The sequence below is a fragment of the Brachycentrus maculatus genome, unplaced genomic scaffold, assembly GCF_059751285.1.
Source record: "Brachycentrus maculatus isolate JH-2025_06_01 unplaced genomic scaffold, ASM5975128v1 h1tg000121l, whole genome shotgun sequence".
Classification (NCBI taxonomy): Eukaryota; Metazoa; Arthropoda; class Insecta; order Trichoptera; family Brachycentridae; genus Brachycentrus; species Brachycentrus maculatus.
The window spans coordinates 1377232-1402067 of NW_028280874.1; the positions used below are offsets into that span (position 1 = coordinate 1377232).

Below are 24836 nucleotides of genomic sequence, written 5' to 3' on the forward strand. Positions count from 1 at the left end.
ATAATTGTTTTGGTACCTTTGAGTAGGAACGTACCAAAATAAAGTATGTTTTTTGTTGGCAGCAATGAAGTAACACTGAAGAACGTTATTTACTTCATGGATATTTGTTTGAACGGTTGGCATTAATATCATTTGGATTGTTGGTATAACCGATTTATTTGGAGGGAATTTCTCTGTCCGCTGTCTAACTGTCAAAAAGTAGCGAGTTGTAAATAATTTTTATATCAGTGGTGGCATCATTTTAGAAAAGCATAAAATAAGTATTTTTAAATCATCGGGGCAGTTTTATTAACACCAATTTCATTATCTATTTCCGAAGATGTCTCAGCAGTCGATGGATTTTTACTTACGGCAGCGAAAAGACACTCTGAAAAGGAAAGCGGGAGTAGATGAATCATACACGACGAGCAGTAAGATACGTATTTTGGACCATACTCGACAATTGCCAGAAGAAAGATCAGAGCTTGCTGGATTATTGACGCCGAACGGTTGTAATACAACGCAAAAGACAGTTAAATTACTTTCAAATAAGAAGGATTCTTCGTTGGCCGAAAAGTCTGGTGAAGATAAAGTTGCCAAGTCGAAAGGAAAAGCCGTTGTTAAGCTATCGTTCGATAGTGTTAGCGTCGGATCTTGCGGTAATGGGCGTGGGTCTAGAGAAAGTTCTCCTCGCATTGAATCTTCATCAGCCCCCGTGAAGCATGTTAAGTTCATTAAAAAGGGGGCTCTTTCCCCCAAAAAGAGAGCCAAATGCGATGGGGACATTACTTCATACCTGACGAAGGCGACTGACTTGCAAGATGCTTCTCGACCCGAGACAAAGAACGAGAGTGAAGCTAAAGTTAATGAGGCCTCGGCTCGGAAAGAATTATCTCTGGGTAATATTAAGATGTGCATTTCTAAAAGTTCCCGCATTAACGAGTTGAGGAACTCCATTTCACGATTGAACAAAGGATTCGACAGATTGAGCGAGTTGAACAAGGTCACTAACACCACTTCCACCACTTCCACTTCTGAAGTTTCATCTCTCAAAGGGTTTAAGTCCATCGAGCTTTTAATTCCAGTTAGGTATGTAATTTTCCACCATTTAAAAAGTATGTCTACAAAAATATATATAATATATGGAAGACCTCGGTGCAAAATCGCACATGTCAACCTCTTTATTCAGACATAAAAATTAAAACAATTACAAAAAAAAATTCCAGTAAAAAAAGTAGAAATGAAATAAATGGGAACAACCAATGTTAGCAGTAACTGTTTTTTTTATTGATTTGTGATTATTAATTTGAGTGTTTCAATTCAACAAATGATACATTAAATATTGTATTAGATCATATATCGCTCACTCATACCGCTCGTAAATACCCAGACTTCTATATTCTTATTCATCTATGTTGAAATGTCAAAAAATAATATGAAAAATAACTCCTATAATTGGAGAAATCCAGATTTACTTGGACACACTCATAATGTTGTAAATAAAACACTACTACGGATACAGCTAGTTTGAGTGTAAAAATGATAGATTTGAAATAGCAGCCATGAATATCAATGAAATTTCATTTACGATAAACTCATTTAACAAAAAAAAAAATTTATACGAGTATTTATCATCAGTAAGAATTTGTGACAAAAGAAATATCACGTATACATATCGCTCACTCCTTTCAAGAACGTCATAAATCAAAAAACTTCATTTTTCAGGAGAACGTTTTTAAAGTTTAAAAATATACTTAATATAATATAATATACACTTACTAAACTTTTTACTGTGCAACAAATCTTTTTAGGTAAAACCTGAAGAGTTTTTCTCCATTTGAAAAATATTTAGTTTATTTAAAAAAACAATTAAACAATACCTTTTCTTAAAAATGCAAAAACAACACTTTCTGCCCTGTAGCGAATAAATATTAAGTTAAAAATATGCCGCTTTTGCTGGGATATAGTACATTTTCTGGGCATTCCGAAAACATGCACAACTGAAAATCGACAAATTTTGATATATGACGTTGTTGAAAGGAGTGAGCGATATATGATTAGAATTAAAATATAGAAATAGAATTATGTAATTTTAAGAAATCACAAAAAAGTGCGATGTTATTATTTTGGTATTCATTTTAAAGATTTTGAATTTTGTTTCCATATGCAAATAGGAAAATTAAACCTTTTTATCATAAACTAAATTTTTTAGAATGGAATCTGAAATGTTGATGAGAATCTACGATAGGCAATATTGAATGATGCCATTGGAAAAGGACATTTTCCAATAGATAATAATAGACAAACCCTCATCCGCACCCGATGGTGCATAGGGTACTGCATCATATAAAAGCAGTGTTATCTTGATCGTTAAAACATGAAGGAAGGGTGATCAGCCCTCCGCTTCGGGTACCATCCCAGGGTCAATATTGAATAAATGTTAGAATTAAAAATGTATATATTTTTTCACTCTAATAAATAATAGCTACAGTCATATCCATGATCGTTTGTGGAACTTACTTTCAGCCCCGTAAAGCAATCCCCCATGAAGCAGAAGCAGCCGGGAAGCCCCTTGACTTCCCCCGTGAAAGAGGTGCTCATGTCTCCCCGAAAGATTGGACTCAGTCCTGTGAAAAGCCCTCTGAAGGTAAGGTTTTATTTCAACCATTTCGCGTATAAATTTTATAATCTCGACTCACATTTAATAGACATCCTATGTATCAGTGTTACCTCTTAGTGCGGGGACACCATGAATATTTTACAATTGTTTATTAGATTGTAACAGTTTAAATATTTTTACTTTTATTACAATTTTTCAATTCATTTAGTTTCGCCAGACTTCAGATTGTCGCTTTATGAAGCACTGTGTTTGTGTCACATTAGAGGCATTATATAAACATACTTACTCAGCCTTCTTCTTGTGTCCAGTATTGAACAAAGGCCTACCACTTGGACTTCCACAGTTCTCTGTTGGACGCTACTCTTTTCAAATGTACATAGTTTTATAGATTTTTTAAAAAACCTTTTAGAACACAAATTGTCAAAAATAAGTTTGAAAATATCCAGTGAGGAGCTTTTACAGGTCGCAGAAGCTAATTTATTTGTATTTTTAATAACAATAATTTTGAAAGAACTTCAGGAAGGTCTCGCATGAGGCTTAATTATATTTAGGGGTACAAATGTAGTTGCTGTTATTTTTTTTCCTTCTAGGTAATGAGTCAATATTACACAATAATACTTTTACTCTTTTATGATATTTATTTTTTCAAATCTGATATTGACATATTATATGAAGAATGAATTTATAGAATAAAATATCAACTATAGTTTTTCCCACATTAATTCATGTGGAAAAAAAACTACATACTCAGTTGTTGTTTTATTATGTAAAATGCAGTTTCACCAAGAAATGTCAGTACAAACCGTAAATCTAAGGATAAAGACTGACCGGAGCATTTTGTTCTTAACGTCAGTACAGCGAGCAGAGCGCTCCATCCATAGTTTTGGATGCTCGCTGATGCTCGCCGTGAACGATGTTACGACGTTATGTTATGACGAAATGCTCCGGTCAGTCTCCACCTTAAGAATGAATTTGTTGAATAGTATATATATATATATATATATATATATATATATATCTGAAAATTGTGAATATCGCGTTTCAGATTCCGGCTTACGAACGTTTGGCCTCCCTCGCCACCCCCACCCCCGCCTTGACCCTCCCCCACCACTACCGCTGGTTGGCAGAGGTGTTCAAAGGAATCGAACAAGTTTGCTCCATGTTGTTCAACAGGAAGGAGAGCATCACCTTCTCTAAAGTGAAACACGCCGTGCAAGAAATGCTCAGGAGAAACATCACAGAAAAACACATCGCCCAAATAAAGGCCTTGGCTCCGCAAATGTATTCATTTTCTCGGGAAAAGGTGAAGAACTTCGGAGCGACCGCTCGTAAAGACGAGTACGAGTTAGTTATGAAGCCAAATGTACTTAATTCTGGCGGATCTCTCACATGCACCATGACTCCGGCGATCATCCTCCAACGCCAACGTAATTTCTATAATTTTCTGATCGAGAGAGTCAAAGATCACCACTCCGTGTTTCTCACATCTCTAGACCCCCCGCTGGATATCTCTAAAGACAAATTGAAACGGTGGCATCCAGAGTTTGAAATCGAGAAAATACCCGACATTGAAGAGGAATTGCTTCCGGAGGCTCCAAATGTCGAGAAATTCTCCACGGCGCAGGATGTGCTGACTCACTTTAGGGAACAATTTAACTGTAATACAAAGATGGAGAAAGCGTTGATGAGATTAGCCGAGGCAAAAGCGAGAGGTCTGACGACTGAGGAACAAAAAGTTACAGGTTTAAAAGCCGACGGTTCCGAACCGTCCGTTTCGAGTGAAAAACCTAAAGAAACGAATCCCTCCGATAATGCTCTCACTAATCCGGCTTTCAAAGGAATTCCAAAGGCTCTGCTAGAGAAGATAAGGGCGAAACAAGCTGCTAAAGCTCTGGAATCCATGACCAGATCTCCCGCGCAGGAGAGAGACAGTATGATGTACCAGAGACTGCCGGACCTGGCTCGTTTGGTGCGGAACTTGTTTGTCACAGAACGAAAGAGTGTTTTACCTTTTGAAACCTTAATTTCGAGACTGGATAACAGTTTCAAAGTGAAGATGTCCAACGAAGACCTCACAAGACACGTGCGCTTACTGAGTAAAGAACTTCCCGGTTGGTTAACATTTTACGAGTTCAGAAAAACCGAGTTCCTTAAATTAGCGAAAGACGCGGATATGAGTAAGATTATGAGTCGACTTGGAGATTTGGCCAATAAAAACTCGGTGTAATGGTAAATACATTGTTGTAGGTTAGGCTTTGTGTTTACTAAACACATTTCTCTGAATTTTATTTATAATCAATGTTAGTTTTTTTTTAAACAATGTTTTCGGTTGACAAGCAATAATTATGTATTCAATTTGTAAGAGTGCCTTATTTTTCGTAACATTGTTTTTTTCCTATAAAAATTCTTATAAGACTGAAGTGCGATTATAAATATGTAATTCTACATTGTTTGAGAATGCATTAAAAATTTATGAAATCTTTCTTTGATGCAATATAGTTTTATTATTTGATTTGGATCTTCTTTATACATTGTGTGTTCTCAATAAACTACTTTTTCAAATAAATAAAAAAACCTTTTTTTAATACCCGTTTTCTCCAAGGTGTGTGATACGGCATTTTGGTGCTTAGGAGCTGCTGTGAGGTGGTTTGAAGGACAGGAAGAATTTGACACAAAATCACTTATGTTTTTCAAAAGATCCATGATTTTATATTCAAGTTTTGCACATACTTTATTTTGCTTACCAATAATAAAAAAAGTTTACAAAATGTTATACTTAAATATTATAAGTACATATATTTCAAACATCTTAAACATTATACAAAATATATTTGTGCCCAATTTGCTTCTTTAAATAAATAATTACACAAGAAAATCATAGTCAACTTGTCCAGACAGCCTCCCTTCCAAATATTTAGCGTGCGTGTTCTCGTCCAAGTAATGATCCTTAACAGCAGGGTCTTGTTTCATGGCTTCAATCCAGCAATACTAAAATCATACGTTTTACACATGTCTTGAAGAAATGTAATTTCAGGAATAAAACAAATTCCCCATTACAGTCGATACTTATCAACCTGTCTGGAAGAATGGCCGTACATGGTTATCCAAGCAAAACTTTCCTCAAAGGAGTATGGGTAGTAAAGCCCAGTGACATTTATTTCTAAAATGTCACTTGTACTGCCATCTATGATTGTATTTAAACACTAAGACCATAATTCAGATTATTTTTCTGTTTTACTCAACAAAGTTTGTGTGATGTCATTGTATTGAGGCTTCAAAGAAAAGATATAAAACATGTTAACAGGTTTAATATATTTTTTATTCAAGAAAATAGTTGCTTGTAGTATTGACTGATAAAAAATTATAAAAAGAAATAAATAATTGAAAAACAAATTCACTTCATTATTTTGAGAAATAAAAAGACTTTGTTTTTTGATCCACTCACAATTCTATTAACAACCAACTAGTTTCGGCAACAATCTGTTGCCCTCTTCAGGGTTTATTTTATAACTGAAACCCTGAAGAGGGCAACAGGTTGTTGCCAAAACTAGTTGGTTGTTAATAAAAATGTGAGCGGATAAAAAAAAGTCTTAATTTCTCAAAATAATATACATATCACTTTGATCCACAAAGTTAATGCTTTCAATATTCAAAATAACAAATTCACTCCCCAGACACAGTTTTGTCTGCAGAAACTCACTCCCAGACAGGTTAATTTTCATAGACAGGATTATTTATAATATGTATGAGTGAGGAAAAAATGTAGAAAATGGTTTAGGATTTTTATTGTCATGTTGTCCTCACATTCCTTTTCTGTCTGGTTTTTCCATTAATTTATAAGGGAAATGTGTATATTGAGATATCGCTCACTCCTTTCAAGAACGTCATAAATCAAAAATCGTAAATTTTTAGTTGTGCATGCTTTCGGAATGCCCAGAAAATGTACTATATCCCAGGAAAAGAGGCATATTTTTAACTTAATATTTACCCGCTACAGGGCAGAAAGTGTTGTTTTTGCATTTTGAAGAAAATGTATTGTTTAATTATTTTTTTAAATATTTTTTAAATAGAGAAAAAACCTTCAGGTTTTACCTAAAAAAATCTGTTGCACAGTAAAAATTTCAATAAGTGGCTTGATATTTATTTTTAATACATTGTATAATATTATTAAACTTTAAAAACGTTCTCGTGAAAAATCAAGTTTTTTGATTTATGACGTTCTTGAAAGGGTGAGCGATATGTGGAGTTTCAGTGTTGGTGTTGTGAGATTTACTGCACATACGATTGTGTGGGTTTCAAAATAAAAATGTACTTACAAGCGCATTGAACTTTGACTTATCGATGGCGAAACGTTTGTCGCTGAATTTAGTCAACAGCCCCAATCTCTCAAACCACGGCCAGATCATGTAGTCCACCATCCCAGGAGAACTGCCCGACAGGAAGGCGGTCCCGCGCTTGGTCACCTCGCGCTGCAAGCCTTCTAGTCCTTGGAAGAACTTGGACACCAGAGCCTCATCCACATCTTTCTTATTCATCAAGCCTTTGTAAAAAGACGATATTACCTGGGAAAATTAAACTGTCTAATTACTAGACTAATTTATTTATAGATTTTGAGTTTAATTTGTAGTACTCCGTTTTAATTTAAATATTAACTATTAAAATCAAACACTGATTCTTAGAGTCAACTGAATTGTATTTCATAATCAACCTTTCCCTTTCGGTGCTAAAATAAAATGCGCGTCCCGGTGTTGAGTAGTCACTACACAATAAAAAATTTGCAATTTTAAATCGGAAAAATACGGACATTCATAGTTAATCCCCTTACTAATTATAAATGAAGTAAAAAATTATAATAATTTAGATTTATTTGCTGAATACATTAAAAAACCGTCTGGCAACGCTCACGGAACAAGCATAAGTCCACTTTGGTCGAAAGCTCAAGAGCCACTGGCGCTAACTCGCTAGCTAGCCAGAGAACATTGAGCTTTGAGCTCCTCACGCTTGCACAGTGTAAGTATGAAGAGTGAGATGCGAATATAGTGTCGCAGTTCCCGTATACTCTTCACGCGCTGTTTATGCGCGAATTTGTTTCCGATATTCACAAAATACCTCCGATGTACCCGATAAATTCTGATTATTATTAATATTATTTTATAAATCAATGCGTAAATATGTTATGGAGGAACACCTAAAATCTTAGCCTTGAATTTATTATATTTATAGAGACATGGTTATTAGAAGCAATGTGTACTAGGTACACAAAAAAATTGTGAAAATTCTTTCGCCTTGATATGGCATTTTGAAGATAGTAAGTATAAGTTAGTGAAATAATTGTCACAAATATTATTTTTGTCTTTTTAATAATAAAATACAATTTAGTAGACTCTAAAAATCAGTGTTTGATTTTTATATTTAATATATGTATATACTAGACTAATCTTTGGGTAGAAAGTTTCTCTGATGCACAATAAGTGATATAAAATTTTAAATAACTTACAGAGTTGAAATTCTCTACAATCAACTTGTCCTGAGCTTTCCTCAGAGGATCTGATGATGCGAGTTGTGGAGTTGGATATTTCTCATCAATGTATTCGGCTGTTATCAAACTTTCATGGATTGTTACGTTGTCTTCTATTTCAAGTGCCGGGACCGTTCCTAGAATAGATAAAGTTTAGGATAGATCTTACACCCGAGTGATGGAGTCTGTTAAAATAGATAAGAAGGGAAGGGATGAGAGAATTTGAGGAGAAAATTATCAATAATGTAGATTGATTATGGAACAATAAGTATAAGAAATCCATCAGAGTATAGTATTATCGTACTAAGCACAGTAAACAAACTCCTTCATTTAGAGGTTTGAAAATAATCTTAAGTAGCATGAAACTAAGGTAACTCAGTACTACTGCTGCCAATGCTGTGAAGATCAAATTTTGTACAAAAAATAATATTATAATCTATTACCATAATAACAAAAAATTAAGTAAATACTAAAGTAAATGTATCTATGACATAATTTACCAGGTGGACTTTTTGAAGACAGCCATTCCGGTTTCTCAGTAAGGTTGACGTTGACAACTTCATAAGGGATCTTTTTCGCATTTAGCACGAGAATAGTTCGCTGGGCGTACGGACAAAAGCGCATACTGTACACGCGGAGAATGCCATTGAAGGGAGGCAATGCTGAACCTGTGTTTTAAACAAAAATAGTCATTTAGGTGATAAAAATTAATGTAGGGTAAATTTTTAAACTATACAGAGAAAATGTATTGACACAAATTAGACATTGTAATCTGTTTTTTCATGTTTGAAAAAAAATAGAAAAAAATAAACTTTTATAGAGGTGTTAAATGAATGTGGAAGAGGCGAAAAATATCTAAAATCTTTTGTCCCTGCCTCTGCTTACCCTGTGGAAAGTGATGTGAGGGTTAGATAGAATATAGATACTTTTAATAAGATAAGCAACTTATCTAACATCTTGATAAACACGTATTATGGTCTTCTTTTAAAGGGATATTTATTTACATTTTTTTAAATTTACATTTAATTTAACATATAAATTTTGATTGTAAGGCAGCAAATTCATTAGAATATTGTTGACAAAAGTAAATTTATCAAATGTACAAAGTGTGGTGAATTTACAAACTAGACCGATAAGTAGGTACTTATTTTTGGAGATTAAATTTCTCACAACTATAATTATAATTAGCTGTACAGCTAACTCTGAATTGTCTCGCTTAAATTAGCTCATAAAATTGAATTACTATTAATATTAAACCTATATTTTTTTATTAGAATTTATAAGATGTTCAATGTTACACTGACTTACCGGGTAGCAATAAATACCGGTAAATTAATGTTAACGTTCTTCGGAAATATGATTATAGCTCGCAAACTGCACAAAAACACGCATTGAGCTTTCAAGCGACCCGTAATTTGGCAATACATGGTCCGGACATATCACGATTAGTTATTGATTAGCAAACCGGTTCCATTAACATTCAAGTAGGATTATTGAAAGATAATTAGAATCAATATAAGCTTTTAGAAATTAAAACAACATTTACCAAATTCGAGCAAATACTAAATTACATTTTTCTTGAGTAAAGATATTCCAATACGAATTACATATACCTATGTATATATTTTTGATTCCGAATTAGATCTGACAGCTCCTGTCATCACATCTCGCGTATTGTCAAATTGACATGTCTTTACAACTTAAATCGTAAAGAAGTCGTATTATACATATCCACATTATTATAAATTATTAGTAAAAGTTTACTAGATTACCTTTTCGAAGATGGCGAACACTCATTTTTACGACCGGCTGCAGCTACGTTTCAAACGGGTATAAACCCACCATAAACCACGGATTATACTTGTTCAGACTGATAAGTATTTGTACGTATTACGAACTGAATCGAACCTTTTTATATTTTCCTTCTTGGGCAACATAACAGAATTCGACGCGCTTGTCGAACATAAACAAATTATATAATTGTTATCAAAATCCATTTTTATTTATCTTTATCAAAGATCGAGATTATGATTACATTTATTTTTGTTTATGCTGAAAAATTGGATGATAACCATCAGGAAGATTGGAGAAGTGGTGATACTAGATTCACTACACCGTAAAATAAATATTTTAGAAAGTATTCCTTTGCACAATTTACGGTATTTTGTAATTTTTGTGTCTAATAATTGGAGTTTATTTAATTTGTATTGTCGTAATAAAATATAATTTGAAAGGCTATTTTTTAAATAATGTGTGTAAAGACCCTTAGATCAGGGCTGTCCCAAGTCAGATACAATCCCGGGCAATTATTAGATTTAATATTGATAGAAAATATGAAATAAGGACTTTATATGTTGTTTCTTTTGTTTACAGAAACGCCATTAAGTCTTTATTTGGTTACCCCTAGTATTAAAACATTATATATATATATATATATATATATATATATATATATATATATATATATATATATATATATATATATATATATATATATATATATATATATATATATATATATATACATACATACACACACACAAGGGCCTTTAGTAAAGTTCTTGTGAATTGGTGTAATGGCTACCTAACCACAAATGACATATTTGGAAATAGAAATTTCAAGATATATATTATATTTGTGCTATAATTAACACGTTTCAATTAAAAATTAACAAACTGCAAGTCGGCACTTTCTAAATGTTATCCTGCTGCGGTCCAATGACAATACCTCGTGAATGTTGCGACAAATGCACTAGCACACTGCAATTGAACTAGACTTTCTCATACAAGTGAGTCACCATGGCATGCAGCGTTTAATTAGGGTAGGTAGAAAAAAAACGGCATAATAATTGGTATGTGTATATATTTGTAAGTAACAAATGACCACCTTCTTGTAAGTGTTGTAAATAAAATAATACATGGTTGGATATCTCAAATTTTCATCACTAATTATTTTGTAAAGTATATCAGTGTATCATTACTTTTAATAGACACCGTTGTAGAGGCTATCATCTGAGTGATGTATATGTCAAAAATCAAAAACTAAAAACAAAATAATTATAAATAGTATTCTTTGAGACCCCCCCCCAGCCAAGGGAAGGAATACACCCCTACAGAAAAAACAGGATGAGCCATCCTTCAGGGCACCTGCCCAGGCCTCGAGAGCGCAGGGTTAATCACCCAGTTTCTTTGAAAAACTAGATTACGATACCAACATCAACACCATTCTTTAAAAACAAAATCAGATCACATTTCTTCTTATATGTAATTACAAAATTTAAAGTTTTAATTAATATTACATTAATCTTATTAGTCTTTATGGCTAATTTAAAACTGGACACTGAGACAATCTTACAGCACACCGTCATCGCTATTCATGTTATTATGATAAACATCATACAAACATTTACAAACGTAAATCTCTCTAGCCTCCTTCACCAACCTATCTGAAATTAAATATGAATCATTAAATAATTTTTTTATTGTAAGAAGTTAAAATATAATCTATGAATGTAAATAATGATGATTCAACATTTTAAATAACGAGTTACCTCTCTAATAGAAAAGATTCTTGAAATAAACATCGTAATGATAGGCTATTAAAAGTATCGACAAACAACAACAGCGTAACATCATAAAAATCAATTACTAGAAAAATATGCAATTTAATCGGTAAAAAATAACCAAGAAAATATTTACTTCAAAAAAATTATAATTCAGTTGAAAGTACACTTCATTCATAATCAATGTTTCCAATTTTTTCTATTTTTTCCATCAAATGGACACAGACCAATACTCTCAATCGTATGAGAAAGTCTATGGTGCTGCATGTTTTGTAAGCAGCTTTCTAATACAGGAAACCAAGACATGGTGGGCATGCCAGTTTATGTGCTAATGTGTTAGTACGATGAAGGCGCTGGAAGAAGCAGTGTATGTCTTCATCATACTTACACATAAGTGACACCCCTCAGATTTTCATATACAAAAAATAAAATTTTATATATAATAAATAAAAAGATGTTTGGATTTTATATATCCCAAATACATACATATTTACTGCCAATGTGGCAAATTATTGTGGTCTTTTGAGCAACAACAAATCGAGAAATGTAATTCTTCACATTTGTACGGAAGACTTACCATATATTTTGCCAACATTTCAAAATGTGAATAAGCCACTTTCTTGGTAGGGTAGGCAACATGCCCGTACTTAAGTAAACTGCAGTAACTATCAAAGTATTCAGAGTAATTTTATTTTACTCGCAAAATTAACATTTAAAGTTATTGCAGTTTACTTTTTATATAAAATAAAACTATACTCAAAAGAAATTAAATTACACTAAAAAAACACATTAAGTTATTAACCTTTCTCTTACGGTGCTAAAAACTTCAGCGCGTAAAAATACATCGCAAGTACCGCAATAGCTGGCATAGCGACACAACCGCCACGTAAGACAATCTGCGCACTACTAATGCAGTCAACACATGCGCGTATAGTTACACAAAGCACGCCTCGCGCGCACAAAGAGAATCGTTCGTATATTGGTGATTTTATTCCCAATTTTTTCACAAATTATTTATTTCCGTCGCTGCAAATGAATAATTTTATATTATCATACTCTCATGTAATATATGATTATATTACGGAGGAATACAAAAATTCTGAGCCCGTAACTATTATATTTTATATTGATATTCCCATTTTAAAAGTCGAGTTGCAGTAAATACATATCACCAGGAAGGGAAGGTTAAGGATTTTACATAGAAACCTAATCGATGACAGTTTGAAAACCGTTGAAGACCCATTTTCGCTCGATGTTGGCGCCCACACCCGACACGTTTTGTATAAAGACGGTGGGAAATTTGCAGAGCAGATCCTCCAACTGGTTCTGCCTGATGTCGGGTTCCATCTTCTGCACGTAGGACCACAAGTAGTCCGCGCTGGCTCCGAAAGGGTGCACGTGGAGGAAGGTGGAGATGATGCCTATCAATTTGGCTTCTCTGTCCAAAATATTGTAGACGGTGACGTCCATAGGTTTGGTCTCCACCTGGGGAAACCAACAAATTTATCACAAACACAATCCCTTCATGTCATATCCATCATGCCATTCACGCTCCGCACTACAAAATTAACATTTTTAATTCACCATTTTAAACAAATATTTTGTTGAGAACCATTAACAATAATAATAAATTTGGATAACTTATATAGAGCCATTTTTGTAAATTACTACCTCAAGGGCGCTTCACTGTGAATGAATTGGGGAAAATATTATGGTGGAAATGATTTAGCGAACAAATGTGTTTTTAGTTTTTTTCTAAAGATCATCTCACTCTCACTATTTCTAACCATTGGTGGAAGAGCATTCCAAGCCACCGGCCCCGCAACAGCAAAGGCATGCACGCCAAATTTAGTGCGCTGGTTTGGTTAGTTCATTACAATAAGAGACATAAGTAAATCATAAACCTTACATAAAACCTCAATAATAAATTATTGCGAGTATCCACTAATTAGTGCAGATTTTTTTTAGAAAATTAAGGCTTATTGTGAAAAATGATTACACATTCAATGTTCGAAGTATTGTTTGTGGGAAGCTACGACATTTACCCATCTTTCTGGGAGTTTGTGGATTCCATCCCAAAAGAACTTCTTTCGGTAGCACTTTTCTTCAAGAAATGAAGAAGAACTCCCCGCAAAAACACTTTATCTGGCACAAAGTTCGATATTTTCAAACGAATAGAAAAAATTGTTGTTTACGCTTCAACCAAATGACATATACTGAAAAAGACTGAAAATGAATACAGTCACGGATGAACGCGACACGAAATAATACTAGTAACGGCCACTCTTAGAAAATCGCACGAATTAATGCATACTCTAAATACAAAAATTTATAAGATGACAATAAATAAACGAGCATTACTGTGTGTCTCTCTCATTCTCAAACTGAGGGCGCTCAAGTTGCATGACCTGCGAGTAAGATGTAGATATATATTTATCTGCTTGCGACAGCTGCTGAGATTACCATAGCGCAATTTTATCGGGGCAAAGAGTAAATTCTGTCATACAATGGGTTTTCACACATAGGTCTGAGGGAACGGCATGATACCCAATCTATATTGATGTAATATATCGGAAGTGTAATGGCAAAGGGGTATATCTGTCAAATTTTTCATTTTTTAAGTTTGTTACACAAACTGTCTAAAATAGTGTATTCCATTATCTGGCTAAAGGATATAGCTGTAGTTGCAATACTTATTTAGTTGTATTAATATATGTACATATAAAAATACATAAAACAAATGGGTTATTTAATTTCACAAGTTTGTTTTTGCTCTCCTGTAAAATTTGGTCTGAGACAGATATACCCCTTTGCCTTTACATTACCGACATGGCTAAGGAAAGAATATATGAATATGTAAAGGTTACCTTGTCCACAGTATCAGTCAAGTTAATAATGATATCTTCTTTATCCTCCTTCTGGTCGTCTTTCTTCTCGAAGACTTTGTTAAGCTTCAGTTTGGCTTCCATGACTTTCAACTTGATGGACTCGGCGACTTGCACTTTCTTGGACTGCATCAGCTGGTTCTCCAACACTCCGATTCGCGACTTCAAATGCACAATATTCTGCGATTTCGAGTCTAGCTCCGTCATGTTTTCCGATCTCATGAGGTCTATTTCATTCTTGTACGCCTCCAGTTGACATTTCAGACTGTCGTTTTCTTCCTGGATTAAAATAAATCGTTAATGAATAAGACCTATTCAAGAAAAATGCTTGGTTTCAAGATATTAACACATTGTTTGCGGGAAACGCTTTAAAGCGTCTTTTACATACTGTTAGTAGAGAGCGGCAGATGCTTATAAGCGTTCTATTTGCTTACCTTTGGTAAAGCGCGAGAGATGCAAAAAACCATTGTACGGATCAGAATTGGATTTGTGTACTTGTGGTTAGTATACTAATTAGGATTGGGGTTGATGAAAAAACCGCCGGACAACAATGTGTTAATAGAAAACAATTATTGTAAAATAACAAGAATAAACTACATACAGATCCATTTTTTATTATTTTACTTAGTAACTACCATTATATCTTAAAATCTATTGTGGCAATGACTAAAGTCTTACCCTATTGTCTATGTTGCCACTGATGAAAAATAAGAAACAGTTTCTACCCCCCTTCATCCTTCAACGTACCAAGGGCATAGCTCTAAATTTAGACTAAGCTTCACATACGGTGTTTGATAATGATGCTAAATGTATTGAATCACATGTCACAATAGATTTTAAGAAAGAGTAGTATTTACCAAGTAAAATTTAAATAAAAAAATGGATTGATATTACCACAAAGTAAGGATCTCTCGAAGAAATGATTTAGCAGTCACATTGTGCAATTATTTTTAAATTTAGTAAATTACTTGGTAAATGCCACATCTGTAGAAATATTGCAGAAAAAATGAATATTATTTGCAGAATCAAAATAAAATAAATGCACAAGTAAAAAATGTCCAAAAGTAGAGTGGAATTAAAAAAAAACCAATGATGTCTTTACATTAAAGGCGGGTAACAAAAAAAAAAATGTTATAGAAACCTATGAAAATCTACAATTTTTCTAATTTTTTAAATTTTACAAACAGTACAATTATAATTAGTAAATAATAAGAAACATAGTAAGGTAGTAAATACAAACACGCAAATTAAGTGAAAACTTACTCTAAGCCTGTCATCCTCAAGTCTATTCCGCTTTCGGGGTAGGCCTTCCTCATCGCTGACGTCCATCTCTTCGCCTCCGCCAGTTTCTTGCAGGAAATCTTCCAGTTGCAGGGTTCGGATTTCCTAAAACACCCCCACAACTTTATAGGCAACAATACCATCGCTAGATTAAATCAAAACTGGCTAGATGCTTTAAGATATTTCAATACAAATTGACTGAAATCAAAAATAAAAATGACCAAAAACTTCAATAAACATATTATGGCTGGTTTTTATACCGAGTTGAGGTTAGGTTAATTCTAAGTTCATTTAATTTTTGGCGTAAACTCGTTAAAACACATTATAATTTTTTTAGTACACACACGAAAAAAAAAAAAAATTATCTACAGAAATTATATATTTAAAACGCTTATAAGTATGTACATAATAATTAATTATCTGGCAATTTAATACATCAAAAAGATTATGTATTACATACAACAAGTACAGTAATAACGCATATGAGTTCTGTTCAGAGATATAACATTTAAATACAATTTTTTTTTTATCTGAAAAAATATCCAGCATTAAAAAAAGAATTATTATTATGAAATAAACACCTTTTAAAAATATCCAGCATAGAAAAGTGTTTCATGTGAAAAAAACACCCTTTAAAAATATCCAGCATAAAAAAGTGTTTATTACGATGGCCTGGCGCCGCATAGCATTAAAAACTCCAGCTGTTATCCAACATTGTTTATCGATGCTGGGGTTAAAATTGAAGAGCACACACACAAAGAAAACTGCATCTGACAACTATCAACTATATACTAACTAAGAGGGTTAGTCTTGTACGACGCCAAGTGGATAGACAAACATTGCATGCTGGTATCAGATTTTAAATTCTGGTACAATTTTGAAGTTCAGTTATTTCAGTAAATTTAAATATGTACATAATTGGATTTTTGTACATATTTCAACATTCGTATGTAGAGCACTCATTGTATTAACATACAACTGATACCATTATTTTTTTGTTGTTGTTGACAATACAGCCATGTAAGGTCTGTGAAGGTTCTATCAACAGGTCAACAATGCCTGTGTTTACCAATACTGTTGACTTGCTCGAAGACCTGGCCCGATTACTTGCGACTCGATTGAAGACTGACATCTCTATGCAGATGAGGTTTTTGGTCCGTACCGATAGAGTAAAAAGATAACAGATTTACGAATTCAAACAATACTATAATAAGGACTTACTTACCACAGATGTTGTTTAAGCCAGATGCCAAGAGTTAAATGTAATTATTATTATTTCAAATCTACAGAGATATACCGTTAATCTTTTCTAACAGTAAGATACACTTAAAAGGTATTCTTAAATAATTGTCACCTAAAAGGATTGAACAAGGCCACTCCATGTGTGTATGTTGAACGCGGAAGGAAATCAATGTTCTTTGATTTATTTCAGTTTAAAAAAATAAATGTAATAATATAATTTAGCACCTACCATCCATCTTTCTAAAGTCTAATTTAAATTCACGTTTCAGATACAATTTACTATTATTATTATGGTTGTTTAGTCATAGATTATTCACCCATTCCATTCTGCTGTCTACAATGTTTGGGTATGAAAAGCATTTTTATTTGTTGAGAAATTAAAAAGAAAAAAAAATCAATGAAAATGAGTTAAATTTTATGTTTTAATTTAAAAAAAATTTATATATAAAAAAAAATGTCAATGGCATGTTGATTTGAAAATAAAAAAAGTAAGTCCTTTGGCCAAAATTTGAATGTTTTGATATAGTATACGGTATGATTTTGTACAGCGGTGTTTTTGTAAAAAAATAACATATGGTCGCTGTAGAAATATTTCAATTGCAGTATTACTGTTTAAGGATAGAAGTTTCAATCTTTTTACTCTAAAATGCAAGGGATGCGGAGCATCCACAGCATGTATGGACGGACCGCGCTTGCTGTACAGGTTGATAAGTTTACAATTCTGCGTTGGACCGTATCCATAGTCATCCTGGGCCGTGCGCTAGACCAACTTGACCCCAAACCTACCTGTTGCATACATCCATATAGTATCTTCACTGCGTGGCCAACATATAGGTTCTCATCTTTTAATGCGCAGCAGACAAATTACACAGCATATTTGGAATTTACTTACTTGAAGACGTGATGGGGTTTTTACAGCATGGCTTCCGTAAAATATTATTTTTAGAGATGGGATGAATCACATGAAAATAATTTGTCTATTGGATTAACCTGATCACTGCTGACGAAAAATGGATATTTTGCTTTGTCATTATTTGGAGGGATGTAAGCACATAATAAATTGTGAGGCAAATGTTTTAAGCAAAAATAATTACATCATGTTCTCAATAAGAAATTAAATTTAGTATCTTCGTTGTCGCAAAATCACACACATGTATGTATGTGATAGTTATATAGCAGACATATTTCCGAAGTGTCACAAATGTGCCTGTCAAACGAAATCTAAGGGTTAATCCATTAATTCAAATAATAGTTATTCAATAAAAAGAAAATTGAATAAGTAATTGAATTTTAAACATATTTCGAATATTGATAGATTATTTTAAAATCACTAGATAAATCCCATCATCAATTGGTTATAAAAAGTAAATTAAAATTTGCTAGCGTAAAATATATATATATATACAGTTGAATCTGGGACAGAATGATTTACCGCATTAATGATAATGCAGGTACACAGTCATTACTCCAACCTTGTTACTCCATCAGTATTTTGATACAAACCTTCGGGATAGTCAATGCATTCACCGCGGATACGGATTGCTGAAATAAGGTAAATATATAAGTGTACAATACCTTCGCAGAAAACTTACCGATGACTGCTTCTTCCAGATCTCTATGTTCTTGCGTTGCGCTTTACTGAAATGGTCCCAGACTTTCTTATGTGAAGCGGCTGCAAATACCTTCTCCACCTCTCCAACTGGATCCAGGAACATAAGGTGAAAACATCTCATCATGTACAGCTCATAATCAAACAGTGATATGCGTGTCTGCTGCTGCTGTCGGGAACCGCGAGCCGCCTCCCCGCCTCCCGCCGGAACACCAACTACCAGATTGTGGCTGAACCCGAGCTTTACTTGACTTCCATTTACAGCTAACCCACTGTAGCCAATGTTCCAGGTCCAAGATAGAGAGCAAAAATTACAGATACAGTGCCAGCTAATCTGAGCAAACCGTGCAGTGGGTCATTTGAATTATGTACATGAATGTTTTGAGAAAAATGAGAGAAAAAGAGGAAATTTCGGTTTATGAATAATCTCCTTATTTTCTATTTTCATTTATGTAGTGAAAAAAAAATGAAGAAAATAAACATTTTTATTTTATTAATTGATTCGGCAGTCACTCTGTGATGAAATCTATTAATTTTTAATTCAAATTTAACTTAATAAATATTTCAGCTTAAAAAAACTAGATATTTTCTTTTGAACGAACAAACCTAACTGGTGTTCAAGGGCTAAATCACGAGTTCGACTTCTTCAGCCCAGTTGATGGCTATGTTGAAAGCAGAAGGTGGAATTTTGACTGGGATCTGGCATCAGAGAAATCCTTTAGATTGCAGCGTGATTACGGAGCGTTAGGATTAGCAAGCTGGCACTGTACTTCTAGTCATTTTAATGAAAGATTTGTTTTTCTCCTTGGATAGCGAACAGTGAATACAGATAGGTTGAACTCCAATGTTAAAATTAAATAATTTCACAGACACATCAGTGAAATATTTCAACCAGTTTTACGTCGGCAGGAGCACCATTTGATGAGTTTAAATAATATAAATATCTACAAGTTTATCTGCATGGCTGGAACGCATCGGTAATTAAAGTTTCTACGTATCGGATGACTACAGTTAGTATAGGAATATCTTTCTTAGTAGACTTACTTTAACCGAGTTTTGGAGATGTTATTGAAAATAGTAATAAGTAAAACTCTCCTTATCATTCTACATTCACTTTGTGTAATACCACTCAAAAACTCTACTTCAAAACTACCGCTATTGAAATAATCATTCCCTCATCAGGTCAACTATAGACTAAAGTGAAATATCTATGGTCACCTTTGAATGTTTTCAAAGGCGGAGTTGAAATTAAAATAAATTGGTTATTTATTATGAGAAGGTAATTATTGAATGCTTTACTTATTTCAAATTTTTCAAGGGTATCTAAATGATGGTCTTCAAATATAAGGTAATTGGCAAATTTCTAAAAAAATATTATTATTAAGGCACCTTAAATGTTCTTAAGAATAATAATAATTTTTACTACACGTAAATAGGTGACCACAGCAATTTCACTTTAGTCTTTAGTTAACTTGATGAGGGAATAACAATTGTTTGAATAAATGATCATTTTTACTCATAGATATTAAATCGAATTGACAAATATCTAGCTACAAATTTTAAGGGCCCTTGAGGTGATTTTTCACAAAAAAAAAACAAATAAATATATAAATTGGCCATTTTTCATTATTTAATTTTTTTATTGATGCAATTTTTTAAATGCATTTGCTTCATCAAACAGTCCTGAATTTTGGCAGCAAGACTAAGAAAGATATACCTGTACGTAAGATATGTAACAGGGGTTCACTAAAATTATACTCTGAAGAATTAGGCAAAAATCTGTTGAAAAGTACCAAGTGACACCTAGTAAGTATATTTTCTTAAAAACACACTACACATCATGTATATAATACTGTAACTAAGGGATCGAGCATTTTATCGACAATAGAAAGAATCCACAAACTAAATATCAGAGATTTGTGTGAGTTCACCAACTTGATGTTTCCATACATCAGTGTTTTGTTAAAACTGTCTTCCTATAAATAAACTGTTTTTATGAGGATTTATTTAATTAACTAAAAAAAAGCAAAATATAATTGATTAAGGGCCAGGAAAAAAGTGCTTGAGGTCCCGGGTTTAATTCTCAGGGGGTATGCTCTACTCTATGTAATGATATACAGTAATATTATTACCATGGACAAGTACTTGAAGCGCAGGGATGATCACCTTTCCTTCATGTATTTAACGAACAAGATAACACAACATTGGATGCTGATAAAGGTTAGAAGAACTAATATTGTTATTATCATTTTGTAAAGTAAAATAAAGAAATACATGAAATTATAAATTTGAATTAGGTAAAATTATCGGGCAAAAGCATATTTTATAAAGGATTATTATATAACCTGTTATCATGAATAAAAAATTATAAGCAATATTTAGGATCCCTTAAAGCTCAATGTTAAAAAAAAACAATAAATTTATTTATAGGAAGAATGGATGGACACAGAAATAAGCTTGAACCACCATTTTGGGCATTTTCCTTTAGAGAAACTATACTAAATTTAGAAGAGTTAAATAACCGCAAATCTTAATCTAAATACTTTGATCCCTCATACACGAGTATTGCAACCATCGTAGATTGACTCGGGGACATTCCTCTATATCTCCAGGTACCCTGCGATCCTGCAAGTCTCTGCCACGGAAGAGTCCGTCAGTCACATTCAGTTCCTAAAGTATGGATGCATCTAGCAGTTGCATTCCGAGGACATGCGTCCAGCGCCACAACTCCGAGGCTTCTTCTCTTAAACTTAATCATCCAATCAAAACTGTATGAGAAATAACTCATTATACCCGAGCGTTCGAGCCCTTTTGCTTCTGAGGATAAATATAATGTTTTGTATTCCATAATGCGAGCAGGTTGTAAACCGTTTTTAAAACGATATCGATCCTAATCCTAGATCCAGTGGAGGTGACTGACCGCAATATTTACTTACCAATATGAAAAGTAATCATTTTGAGAATGCACATCAGTGGGTGAGCGAGCGTATTTAGGGTTACTTTACTTTCTGTAGGTTCTGATGGTAATCTAAACTCTGCACAGCTCCTCAAATTTAGATTGGGCATTCAAAATGGAAATGAAAATCCCAGTATCCAGGAGCCATGAAGAGAAAGATATAAATATTTCCTCTCATAAGTGATTGTGGTAATTAGCATAAGCAAAACCTGGATATTACAGTAACAAAAAATCTATCAGATGTATTTTTCAGGCAATAACACTCGATTAAAAAAAAAAAACAATGTAAATATTGTAACGCCACAATCTTCCCAACATCAAAATAGATCTTTTTAATATGTATTATGCAGATTTAACTTCACGCTTAAAATTCCGAGGTCCGCTTCTTGTAATTTTTGGCAGAGAGGGTTAAAAATATGTTAAAAACTTACATTGAATTAGGAGTGTTTGCATTTTGATCTTTGCCTCATCCTTTGCCCTTTGGAGTTCCTCTTCGTACTGAGTCTTGTCGTTGAGAAGTCGGCGGACGTGAGAGTTGGTGCTTTGGATCATGGAGTAGAACACATTCACGTTCTTCTTGTTGCAGTCACCGCGTTCCAGCCAAGAGATGACAACCTGAAATATTACATATTTCATATATGTACTATATTTATTTTGAAGTTTCAACAATTTGGGCGATCGATAGCCGAGGATATTTTACCTGCACGGCTTGATTAAAGTTGTCGTCCTGTTTAATTTTGTCACAAATATCAGCGGCGTCGTGATCGGTATAGTGGTGTATGGGCGGCGGCGAGGGGGGACGTCTCTTGGCGGCCATACGCTCGCGATGTCTCTGTTCCCTCTGCAGCGCCCTCTGCTTGCACTCCCACTCGTGCTGGTCATCCCTCGCCATGGCATAGTCCACGTGGAGCCTGCTGCAGTTAGCCGCATCCGTTTTGTTGTCAATCTTAATCCTGTACCCGGAGAAAAACACCGCCGCATCGACAGATTGCTCGTAAGAAAATCGGATGTGACAGAAGTTCTTCTTGGACAGGCGGAGGGAACTGATCTCGCCGCACCTCTCAAATATCTCGGTGATGATTTCTTCCGTAATGTTTTCCGGGAGACTTCCGATGAACACGGTGCGGCAACCGGGAGGTTTCTCCCGAGTCGTCGGCAAGATGGAACTGGGATAAGGCGGGACGAGGGAACACGATTTCAACTGGATAATGTCCTTGGTCGGCTGGGTTTGGTTCACCGCGAAGGTAGACATCCCCATCATGGTCATGTCGGCGGGAGGCACTACTACTTCGGAGTTGACCATGGGCATGGTGTTCATGGAGTTGAGATCCGACATGCCGTACTGGCCCATGGACATCATGCTGGGATCCATCATCATTCCTCCCATCATCCCCATTCCTCCCATCATGGGATTCCCGGGGTACATGCCTCCCATTCCCATTCCTCCGTACATCATACCTAGAAAATAATGTCAGAATGATTCGACTCTCATTTGTGACGATAGTGTGACAACTCAAAATATGTGAAAATTTTGAAAACACACATTGACCCTAATACAGCGACGTAATTTTCTCCAAGAAATCGCGTGTGTATTTAAAAATACATAATTTTTATATAAAAAGGTTTAATAAGAATAATGTTTAAGAATTTAGTTAAATGGCAGGTAAAAATGGCATACTATGTAATATACCTGGTTGAGTAGTTGCAGAAATGCCATTATTCTGAGATGGGATCACTTCCCCCTGGGTCATCCCTGACCCGATTGCGTTCTGCGAATTAGTGGAGGTATCTATATCTTCCTCTTGAGATTTATTCGCCTGGTTCACATGATTAGTACTGAGACTCGTTGATGAATTATCTTTCTTATCCGACTGTTTACTGCGGGTAGTATCGCGACTCTTGTAATCGGAACGGCTGCGATCTTGTCTGGAGCGATCCTTGTCGCCGTCCCTGTCGCGCCTTCTCCCGTCTCTGTCTCTCGACCTGCGGCGGTAGGAGTCTCTCGCGTCGGAGTTGTGCCTCCCGGTTTCCGCATCCTGGTCTCTCCGGGAGTCTCCGAACTCCTCGCTCACGGCGGAGTCCTTGGGGAGGGGAGGCTGGTGCATGGACGGCGGGACTTGTTGCATGCCCTTGGTCATACCAAACTCCAGAGGAACATCGTTCAGGCTCGGCATCATCATGCCGTGAGCCATGTTGAAGTTGGAGTGCATGTTTTCATAACCGGTTCCCGCCATCATTCCCATGTTAGCCACTGAAAGTGATAAATATTAAATATACTTTTACACAATTTTGGTTTACACTAATTCTATTTCCGGATGTTTTTGACATACATTCATACAATGACATCCATTCAATGGTATATATAAATGTGGAATTGTTTAATTGGCTTTTATTTTTTTAACGTAACTATTTTTGTTAATGTAATGTAATGTTTATTATTGTTAATGTAACTATTGTTTATTATATAATTTTTTTGTATGTAAAGCTGTACAATTCCCGAACAAATAAAAAAAATTATATAGGCCATTATATCGGATTGTAGCAATGACAACTCAATCATAAACTACAGAAATATAAGGTGATCAGTTTTGCACTCAAGTTATTTGGATGTCCTATTTTATGCCAAGGAAAAAAAGTGTTATACTACAACAATAAATAGTGTTTTTAAAATAAACCCTGATGGCGAAACTTTGTACTTTATCGAAACAATGAACAAACCAAATAAATTATTGTAAGTAAAAGTAAAAGCAAATGGCTGACAGGATAGAAGAGCAGACATTATTTGTAAGATAATTTTGTATTTTTTTAGAAAGAATAGCCAAGATTGGTAAACAGATAACAATATACTAAAATTCCGCTCGAATATAAATACAATAAAAAAGTGGTAGTAGGTAAAACAACACTTACTCATCGGTGGAGGAGGAAGCGGAGGTTGTAGAGGCGCATTACTACCGCGATATTGGTAAGACATCGTAAACTTTATGAAATGATGTGCAAATCAAAAGTAATATCGCATTCCGATCGTCGAAGGTAAACCAAACATCAGACTTAACGGACTAAACTGAACAAAAAATAAAATTTTACAAAACCACTAAGAAACCATGGAAACCAGATTATATTTACTAGAAATTCAAGATTACGTCTCGAAATTGACAGGAGATAGAAAGAGTAGACAAGCAAGAT

General features: G+C 34.3%; 4 protein-coding genes across 7 annotated transcripts in view; 1 reads left to right on the forward strand and 3 right to left on the reverse strand.

Annotated features, from left to right (window-relative positions):
* The first annotated feature begins 151 nt into the window (after window positions 1-151).
* On the forward strand, window positions 152-5173 carry dup (chromatin licensing and DNA replication factor double parked). Its single transcript, XM_088259889.1, has 3 exons — window positions 152-1068; window positions 2506-2626; window positions 3645-5173. The coding sequence occupies exons 1-3, from the start codon at window positions 320-322 to the stop codon at window positions 4824-4826; spliced, it is 2052 nt and encodes a 683-aa protein (XP_088116015.1). The 5' UTR covers window positions 152-319; the 3' UTR covers window positions 4827-5173.
* A 107-nt stretch (window positions 5174-5280) lies between these two features.
* Window positions 5281-9951, reverse strand: LOC148309570 (pyrimidodiazepine synthase-like). Of its 4 annotated transcripts, none has more exons than XM_088259901.1 (5): window positions 9890-9951; window positions 8618-8785; window positions 8097-8254; window positions 6916-7161; window positions 5281-5587 (listed from the first exon to the last, which is right to left on the reverse strand). In XM_088259901.1, the coding sequence occupies exons 1-5, from the start codon at window positions 9912-9914 to the stop codon at window positions 5462-5464; spliced, it is 723 nt and encodes a 240-aa protein (XP_088116027.1). In that variant the 5' UTR covers window positions 9915-9951; the 3' UTR covers window positions 5281-5461. The 4 variants fall into 4 exon arrangements, with proteins under 4 accessions (XP_088116027.1, XP_088116030.1, XP_088116028.1 ...); XM_088259904.1 differs by having other exon boundaries at window positions 5289-5587; window positions 9731-9951; XM_088259902.1 differs by having other exon boundaries at window positions 5289-5587; window positions 9664-9951.
* A 1012-nt stretch (window positions 9952-10963) lies between these two features.
* On the reverse strand, window positions 10964-24810 carry LOC148309571 (ecto-NOX disulfide-thiol exchanger 1). The gene is made up of 8 exons (XM_088259888.1): window positions 24561-24810; window positions 23344-23904; window positions 22354-23111; window positions 22085-22268; window positions 18681-18787; window positions 15829-15951; window positions 14548-14844; window positions 10964-13165 (listed from the first exon to the last, which is right to left on the reverse strand). Exons 1-8 carry the CDS (start codon window positions 24622-24624, stop codon window positions 12887-12889), a joined length of 2373 nt encoding a protein of 790 aa, XP_088116014.1. The 5' UTR covers window positions 24625-24810; the 3' UTR covers window positions 10964-12886.
* The window catches only part of brn (beta-1,3-galactosyltransferase brn), a 435255-nt gene continuing 426246 nt past the window's right edge, over window positions 15828-24836 (reverse strand). Inside the window, exon 5 of the transcript XR_015837515.1 lies at window positions 15828-16641. The gene's annotated coding sequence lies outside the window, so the exon portion shown is untranslated. The remainder of the gene's footprint in view (window positions 16642-24836) is intronic.

Coding starts and splice junctions, on each gene's coding strand:
- dup (XM_088259889.1), top strand. CDS start 320: ATGTCTCAGCAGTCGATGGATTTTTACTTACGGCAGCGAAAAGACACT. Junction 1,069..2,505: donor GAGCTTTTAATTCCAGTTAG/GTATGTAATTTT, acceptor ACTTACTTTCAG/CCCCGTAAAGCAATCCCCCA. Junction 2,627..3,644: donor CTGTGAAAAGCCCTCTGAAG/GTAAGGTTTTAT, acceptor ATCGCGTTTCAG/ATTCCGGCTTACGAACGTTT.
- LOC148309570 (XM_088259901.1), bottom strand. CDS start 9,914: ATGAGTGTTCGCCATCTTCGAAAAG. Junction 7,162..8,096: donor TTGTAGAGAATTTCAACTCT/GTAAGTTATTTA, acceptor TAATTTTCCCAG/GTAATATCGTCTTTTTACAA. Junction 5,588..6,915: donor AGTCAAAGTTCAATGCGCTT/GTAAGTACATTT, acceptor GTATGATTTTAG/TATTGCTGGATTGAAGCCAT.
- LOC148309571 (XM_088259888.1), bottom strand. CDS start 24,624: ATGTCTTACCAATATCGCGGTAGTAATGCGCCTCTACAACCTCCGCTT. Junction 23,905..24,560: donor GCTTCCTCCTCCACCGATGA/GTAAGTGTTGTT, acceptor TATCACTTTCAG/TGGCTAACATGGGAATGATG. Junction 14,845..15,828: donor TTGAGGATGACAGGCTTAGA/GTAAGTTTTCAC, acceptor ATTTTAATCCAG/GAAGAAAACGACAGTCTGAA.